The sequence below is a fragment of the Tinamus guttatus genome, unplaced genomic scaffold (genome assembly GCF_059628265.1).
Source record: "Tinamus guttatus ecotype Peru unplaced genomic scaffold, ASM5962826v1 Tinamus_guttatus_pri_ptg000253l, whole genome shotgun sequence".
NCBI lineage: Eukaryota > Metazoa > Chordata > Aves > Tinamiformes > Tinamidae > Tinamus > Tinamus guttatus.
In genome coordinates this window covers 89,407-97,915 of record NW_028288787.1, presented here as the reverse complement: position 1 = coordinate 97,915, position 8,509 = coordinate 89,407, and the positions used below count along the sequence as shown (strand labels likewise).

Sequence of the window (8,509 nt, the reverse complement as noted above, 5' to 3'; positions counted from 1 at the left end):
ATCTAAGTGACAGATCAGAGGTCTAATCTTAGGTACTCTTAGAATTATAGAATCATTACTGTTGGAAAAGATCTTCAAGATCATCGAGCCCAGCCATAAACCCATCAGCACCATGCCTGTTAAACCATGTCCCTAAGTGCCTTATCTATATGTTTCTTGAACGCTACCAGGGACAGTGACTCCACCACCACTCTGGGCAGTCTGTTCCAATGCTTGATTACCATATATAAATTTTGCCTAATATCTAACCTGAACCTCCTCTGGCACAATTTGAGGCCATCTCTTCTTGTAGTTATTCTCCAGAAGAGATCAACCCCCATCTCACTACAACCTCCTCTCAGATAGTTGTAGAGAGCGATAAGGTCTCCCCTGAGTCTCCTCCACACTAAATAACCCCAGCTCCCTCGGCCACTCCTCTTAAGGTCTGTGCTCCAGCCCCTTCACCAGCTTCGTTGCCCTTCTTTGGATATGCTCCAGCACCTCCATGTCTTTCTTGTAGTGAGGGGCCAAAAACAGAACACTGTATTATTTAAGGTGCAGCCTCACCAGTGCCGAGTACAGGGGGATGATCACTTCCCTAGTCCTGTTGGCTATACTGTTCCTGATACAAGTCAGGATGCCATGGCTACTATGGCAGTTTGGCTCCCAGAAGGGCCTGCTGTACCTTGGAGAGTGGTTCTGGCAGAGTTAAGCAAAGGGAAAGGGGCCTCAGAGCCAGGAGTTCTGTGTCTCATGAGTAAAGATTTTTTGCTGGCTGTGGTTGCGCAGAGCTCTTATTTTTGCTGTTCTTCCAGACATGATCAGGCATGGGGCCAGTAGAAGAGAGAAGAGCATGCAGGTCACCTGGTTCTGCTCCCAGCACAGGCACAGGCGACAGTCTTGCCCAAGGTGTGTGCGCACCCACCTGACTCCTACCACACACCCCACACAAACACTGTGAGGGCTTTTTAGCACAGGGGATCATGGCAGCCCTGCTCCCAGCCTCCCTTCCCCAAGACGCAGTTAGCTCAGCTTCCCACAGGACATGTGACGCCAGAAGGGTAGAGAGAGGAGCAGGCAGGAGGTGAAGCAGGGCTGACAGCACCCTCCAAACCACAAACATTTATTGTTTTTCTGGACACAGCAGGCAGAGCAACAAGGGCCCCATTTGAGCAGAGCTATGGATGTGGATGGACATCAGGAAATGCAGCAGGGAGAGGGAGTGGGAGCTCAGCTGGGGCAGCAGCACAAGTCCCACCTCAGCTTGAGCCCACACAGTTCAAGGGTTAGGAAGCCTTGTTTCCAGTTCCTGCTTCCAGGAAAGCAAAAAAGAAAGCAAAGCGTCAAAAACAAAACAAAACAAAACAAACAAACCTCGAAGAAGTCTCATTAAAATATGTGAGGTAAGTAAGGATGGGGCAAGGTAGAGGGTCAAGAGAACAGAAAGGACAGCCTTTTCTTGGCCTTCTGTTCTCCTCTTGCTCTGCTGAACTAGATGAGGGCTCTCAGAGCTGGTCACAGTCAGGAGGGCCTGGGGAGCCGGCTGCCATCAGCACCAAGCAAGGGGCATCCTCTTCCTCTTCTCCAGTCTCTCACTGCTCCGCCTGCCTCCTGACACCTTTGGCAGAGAACAGGATGTTGGTTGCCAGAGCAGAAGCTGCCAGGGGCCCTTCACAGCATGGAGAGGTCCCACCAGCACAGCGTTCAGCACAGGCGAGTGTCTGAAGCTGGAGTGCTGGGCAGTGCCTGCTCCCAACCTTATCTCCAAGCTGTGCCCATTCACAGGTCTTCACAGAGGCGCCCTGGGTGTCCCAGGCTCGCACACATTAGAGCAGCCAGTCCCTGGGGCCCGTCCCTCCTGCAATCCCAACAGAGCTTTCCCAACACACAGGCCCAGCCCACAGCCCTGGGTCCCTCCAAAGAGCAACAGACAAGTCCTTTGGGCACTGCTCATTGCTTTTCCCTGGCTCTGCTCCAGACTGGGGAGATGAGCCTGGAGACCTGGGGCCCAGCAGGGAGAGTCAGCTTGACCAACCAGGGGATGGGAGAGCTGGGATAAACATGTGGCAAGTTTCTCTCAGGATGGAAGAGGTTGTGAAGATGTTTCTGCCAAAGGGTCAGGACATCCTGGGAACCACCTGCTGCCCACCTCAGCACTGCAGCCATCTCTGTGAAGGTGGCACCAGGGAGATGCATTTTTCCTACCTTTCTAATTGCTTTCCTTGGTTTGGCTGATCAAGGCCTTCTTTTTCCTGGGAAGACAAAGGCAATCCTGAGAGGGGCAAGGCTGACATGGCCCAGGGCCCTGCTGACCCCAGCAGCAAAAGGATGGAGGGCTTTATATCCCACTGCTCTTGGCCTCCCGCAAAAGGGAGGAAGAGTTGCCCACCAGCACCTTGAGTGACAGCAGCAGTTGCAGGAAGAACCACAAGAAAAATGGTCCTGCAGTGCCTGTTGCCTCTGCCCCATCCCTAAAGCAGAAGTTCACAAGCCCCAGGCTGGAGCCCTACAGCTAAGGGGTGAGATCAGCCAGACAATGGTAGCAGCAGGAGAGAGGGCCCAACCAGCCCAGCTTCCCCCGAACACACAAGGTGGCAACAGAGAAGTGATCCAGGTTCCCAGCCACTCACCTGGACAGTGCAAACCACAGGATCCCTGCCAACAGGAAGGCCAACACCACAAGCACAAGAATCACCGTGATCGCAGTCCAAGACCACGAGGCTTTCTCTGCAGTTAACAAAGAGATGGGTGGGTGTCACAGCCTAGGGCCCCAGTCATATGTATGGAGTGTGAGCACATGTGTGCATACATGTGCCTGGGCTCTGCCATCTGAGATGCTGCAGGGGACAGGCAGTAGAGCCTAGTCATGCTGTGCCTTGCAGGGAACCAGCAAACAATCCAACTCTCTGTCTCCTTCCACATGCTCTGTTGGCACTGCCTCATAACTGACTCTTTCCTCTGGGTCTTTGAAGGGGCAGGAAGAAACAACCCCAGTCAGCAAGGCCACCATATACCAGAAGGGAACCCAATGAGAAAACTGTGATGTTCCCTTGTTGGACCTAAGTTACATAGGATCCTTCCCCACACACAACTCCGTGCAGCAGCATTTCTTGGGAATGGAGGAATACCCACATGTAGGAGAAACACAAGGTTTCCTCTGGCCTCTACACCAAGAGCCCACTGTCCCTGTGCTCAGCCAAACACTCTCCCAGGGAAGGGACCAGGCTGGGAAAAGGCAGGATGCAGGAGGGAGAGTCGGGCACAGGGTGTGGGGCTGAACCAGTCCCAGAGGAGAGCAGAGGAGCCCACTCACCAGCAGAGACGTTGTAGCAGACACAGGTGAACTTCTCTGCCTGTTGCAGGAGACAGGGGGGAGAGCTCAGGTACCGCAGCGCAGGTGCCCGCTGCAGGGAGCAGAGAGCTGCCCCATGGGCAGAGCGGCTGGGAGGCCGCACTGTGCGGGTGCCCCAGCTTGGTGTGAGATGTTACCTGCTGCCCGCGGCGAACGAGACGCAGCAGGACCGTGTAGTTGCCGTCGGGCTGCAGGGGAGCGTTGTAGTAGCCGTGCCGGAGCGTGCCGTCGCCCAGCACGAAGTCAGTGGGGGCTGTGAGGTTGAGCACCGCGGCCACGTACACCCGGTGCTGCCGGCTGGCGTTGAAGGGCTGCAGCTCCGCGGAGCAGACGCTGGCCAGCGCGGCGGGGTCCTGGCTCGCAGCAACGACGAGCTGATGCTCGCTGCAAGGAAGGGCTGTCAGCGTGGCTGGGCCACACGGGCAGCAGGAGGGCGCTTGGGAACAGCTGCCGTTGGGAAAGGCTGGCCGGGACGGGGAGCAGCTGAGCTCCGTGGGGCTGCGCTCACCTCTGCACCGCGTGGGGATGGGCGATGGGGCGGAGGGGAAGCACGGCCGTCCCTCGCGATGGGGAGATGCCATGAGCGCCGCTGGAGCTGCTGTTGAGAGGGGCCGAGGTCTCTGAAGAGGAGCCGAGGGCCAGGGCTCAGCAGGCGGCAGAGCGCGGAGGGGCGCCGCGCAGTGCGGGCAGCGGCCCGCGGGCGGCAGGGCCGGCAGGGCTGCCGCGGCTGCTGCAGCCGAGGCCACGTGGCCGTTCTGCGCAACACGGATGGCGCTGGGGCCTGCCTGCTCCTGCATCTGCCCGGCATTTGCAACGGACAGTGCAGCCCGGGGCCCGTGGCAGGAGGCGGGAGCCCAGCACCCCGCTGCACACTGCAGCCTGCCACGCTCCATGGCCACCACAGAGGAACCCCAGCAGATGCCTTACCCAAGTCACTGCCCAGGAATTCCTGACGGGACATATCCCCGGCTCCAGTGGCTGTGAGGCCCTGCACCGTCACCACGTACGTGCACCCAGGTCGGTGGTCCGGCAACTTGTACTCGGTGACTGAGCCGTTCACCCTCAGCCGCTCTATCTCCAGGAAGCTGCTCTCATGGCTCCTGGCCGTGATGCTCAGCTGCGGGATAAGAGAGAGCTGGAGGGGAGCAGTGCTGACCTCTTGCCACACTCACAGGGCAATTCAAAGGAACTATGAACCCCTCCGAGAGAAACAGGGCATTTCAGAGGAGCTGAGAGGAACCCTCTGTGCCAGAGGGACCCCAGCAGTGCAGCAACCAGGAGCGCTGCTCCCTCCCTGCCTCTCACAACTTGATAAAGAGATTTTTATCCCCGTGCCTTCCCGTAAGACAACGAGCACACAGAGAGCTCTGCACGCCAGTCTGCAAAGCCCCTCAGACACCAGGCTCTGCACAGTCTTGAGGAGCCCAAGGGGCAGGGAGCACCCAGGCTTCTCCAGGCAGCAGCTCAGCAGCAGGAGCAGAGGCTGAGCAGGAAATGCTGGTGCTTGTTGGGGCCCCTGCACAGCGCTGGGGGCAATGGGAAGCAGTTGCTCATCTCAGATTTCCCTTCCATGCCCACCTGCATGCCCAGGGCAGCCCAGGCAGGGATACCGCTGGAGAGGCGAGGGAGATGCCCTGTGAGCCCATGCGACCCTGGTACCTGGTATCCAAGGATTTCCCCTTTGCAGGGGGGCAGCGCGCTCCACCTGAGCAACCCAGTGCTGGCATCAAGTGACAGATTCTGCGGTTTGTCCGGCACTAGAAGCAAAGGAGGACAGAGTAATACACAGGGCTGGGGAAAGGGGATGAGCCTGGAGCAGGGTGCAGGCAGCTCCTGGCCCAGGACACAGTCTGCAACCGGCCCCCCATGCAGGTTTTGGCATCCAAAAGGGCATCTGTCCTGCTGCAGCAGTGGCATGCTGGGGTGGGTGAGGAGTGCATGTGCCCTGCTCTAGTCCCTGGGCCCCTGTCCCAAACCCTTGCAAGCCCCAGTCCAGGACCATCACTGCAGGATGTGGATGCCTGTGTTGAGCTGCAGAGGGAAAGGTGCCTTTAGCAGATCCCACCCCACCCGTCCTGACCTTGCTGCACTTGCCCGTGGACACATACCAGTTTCCTTTGTTTGGAATTGCCATGTGAATAGGATCGTGCTGGGGGGCAAGTAGATGGTGACACTGTAGAGAGTGAAGGGCTGCAGAAGGGGACAGGTAAATGTTCCCTTCTGACCCTGTAGCATCTCCTCTCCCGTGACCTCTTCAGCTTCACAGGGTGGGGAAGGAGGCCAGGCCAGACGGCAGATGCCCCGCATGTCCTGGCAGGCATGTGGGAACCTGCAGGTCCAGTTCAGCTTGATGCTGGTGGCAGAAACTTCCAGGGTCTCAGGGATAACCTGGAGCAGTTCTGTGAAGGAAATATCACAAGCAGGTCGTCTCCGTCCCTTCCCCCCGCCTTTGCAAGGGTGCTACACTCAGAGAGCTGTTGCCACTTTTGGGCATGCTCTCTGAGCCCCTTCCTAAGAGGAACCGCAGGGACAGGTGTGGGCACCACCCACTTCCCACTTGGAGGTGCACGTGGCAGCTGTGGACAGGACAGGGGAGGTACAGGGCTGCAGCAGAACTGTTTCCCTAGGCAGGCAGAGGGCATGGGGCTGTGTGTACTCACACAAGCTGCATTTTCCTGTACAGGAAGGGCAAAGAGAAGCACTCGGGAAAGACCCTGAAGTCTCTCTTACCAGCGCACTCTATGTCAGACCGAATGTGGATCCAGCCAGCTGTGCCATTCCTCCCCATCCAGACTTCTCTGTATACAGGTTTGCCATGACTGGTAGACTTGACCTCACTTTTACATTTGACCTCAGTGAAGAACGGGTGCAGACCCTCAGGGCAGCTCAGCATCACCTCATCATTCTCCTTGTAATTCCTTTGGTCTGGTGTCAGCTGGAGACTTTGATCCCACTGGGGTCTTTGGCATGTTCCTGGGAGAATCAAAAGAGGCTGCAAGTTGGTCAGGGCTGGAGGTGGACCAGGTGGCGCAGGGGAGTCCCTCATGATGGAGACCACTCCTCAGAAGGAAGAGGGAGCAATAACATCACCCTCCCGCCCCCGCCATGACAAGACAGCTCAGGGAGGCCTGCTGAGAGGTGGCTCTCCTTGTGCACATGAAGTAGGACTGGCCTCCCATCCATCACCTTCTGTGCTCTGCCCTTGTGTGCTTTGACGCCCTTAGCCCTCCACCATATCCCCCAGGAAAGAGTCCAGAGAGAATCTCCCTGGCAAGAGCAGATCGCCTGGTTTCCCTCATTCTGACATAACACCTACCCAGCACAGGCTGCTGTTTCCCCATAGCCACTGGCCTCCAGGTCAGCCTGCCCCTCATTTCCACAGGGTGCAGCGACTCCGTTTGGACTGCACCTCTCTCCAGCCATGACTCATCGCCACTCCTGAAGATGTGGGAAATGTTCCCTGTCCACATGCCTTGCACTCGCCTCCACAGCAATAACACAGATCTGCTGCAGTTTTACTGACCCACTCTGTCCCTCTACTGCATCCTTCCTGCCCATTCCCCCATGCACCTGGGATGTGGGGCCTTGTCCTTTGAGGTCCTCTCCTTCACTGTAGCCCCTGCCCCTCTCCCCTGAAACTACCCTGCTCCTTGTCCCCTTTCCCCCTGGCTCCACACATCTTTGCCCTCCTCTCCCTTCTCCCAGGCTGAGGAGGGCACAGGTAGAGAGTAGGTCCATAGCATGTCTCAGCACAGTGCACTGGGTGCTGCAAGGGCAGGTTTTGTCATAAGGATTCCTGCAGGTATTGATGCTCACAAATGCAAAGTGAGCACTTCCCATTCCAGACTCTGCAAGGCTTCTCAGAGCACCTCTACTATGAATGCCCTGGTCCTAATTGAACATGGAATATATCTGACAAGTATCATTTCATTTACTGAGCAGCCACAAAGAGGTACAAACCTTGTCTGTAAACCAAAAGTTGATTAGGAGATGGTTTTGTTTTTGATCAACCGTGGTTACAGACGACAAGGGTTGCCCTGCTGAGAACCACAAACGGCAGATATGCCCTAGAAACACGTCACTGCCTATGCACTTCCTCTGGGCTAGAGGCATACAGTCCCACCCCATGCCCAGGCACACCTACCTCAGAACAGTGACAGGCTGTTCTTCTTTTTCTCCGTTCTCAGCAAGGATAGTGCCAGTGTCCCAAGGCACATTTGCCAAGGTTTAATATGTTAAAGTTGAAGGGATTCCAGCATCCTTCTAATCTCTCTCATTGTATAGCAATGAGCACGGTTGTTACTTTCTCTGGGATAGATTTTCAGTGCTGGGTGTGACTAGTCCCTGACTGTGAGGCCTCATCCATCTTTCTCATTACCCCCAACATTGCTCCTAGTCATCCTAGCTCCTATTCACATAACTCTCCCAGGGAAAAAAAACAAGTATTCCAGATGACATAGGAGCTCAGGCGTACAGCTGGACTCCATCTCCCTGGTCCAAAGCAGCCTAAGCTTTCAGGAGACCTGTAGACTTTTTCTGTGCACCAAGGCCTGTAGCCCTTCATCCCCAAATGCATCTTCATATCACCACTGCCTGGCTAAGCTGCAAGTGCCTTGGACCCTGATACGGGCAAAGCTCCAGTCCACTCAGATACAGCTCTTGCACATTGAACCTGGTAAAGATGCACTGCCGACTTACAAGAAGGGGAGCAGCCAAACATCTTCTTGCAGAATGAGAAACTCTTACCTGTTCCCTGGGGAACTCCTTCAACTTTAGGACCAGGCTCTTCCTCTCCCTGTACAGCCCTCAGAGGTGCAAGGACCAGAAGAAAGGCCAGAGACAGCCATCGCAAGACCATGTTAGTAGAAATCCCAGGGCAGCACTGAAATCTCAGTGCTGCTCGCTGCCTCTAAGCTCATGCAACTAAACCCAAGAGAGTACAACCACAGGAAGGAAACAACCATGCGGGGAAATCGCATGTATTGCAAGAGTCTTCCTCTTTGGAGAGGGAACCTCCCACTGGTGACAGAACTCCTGCCTCTTACTCTGTGTGTGCCATGGGCATCCAGGCATCTCTCACCAGGAGGATCCCATCACTGGGATATCAATTGCTTCCCAAACCTGCCTTGTAACTAAGGGGAACTTAAGAAACACTGCTCATATTTCCATTTCCAGAAG

The 8,509-nt window shown here is 56.0% G+C and overlaps 1 protein-coding gene across 1 annotated transcript; it reads right to left on the bottom strand.

The window, feature by feature from the left end:
• Positions 1 to 2,099: 2,099 nt before the first annotated feature.
• Positions 2,100 to 8,243, bottom strand: LOC148594359 (uncharacterized). Its single transcript, XM_088526703.1, has 10 exons — positions 8,078 to 8,243; positions 6,062 to 6,304; positions 5,440 to 5,730; positions 4,991 to 5,088; positions 4,259 to 4,448; positions 3,840 to 3,951; positions 3,469 to 3,715; positions 3,293 to 3,332; positions 2,610 to 2,706; positions 2,100 to 2,231 (listed from the first exon to the last, which is right to left on the bottom strand). The coding sequence occupies exons 1-10, from the start codon at positions 8,187 to 8,189 to the stop codon at positions 2,189 to 2,191; spliced, it is 1,473 nt and encodes a 490-aa protein (XP_088382829.1). The 5' UTR covers positions 8,190 to 8,243; the 3' UTR covers positions 2,100 to 2,188.
• Between the last annotated feature and the right edge of the window lie 266 nt (positions 8,244 to 8,509).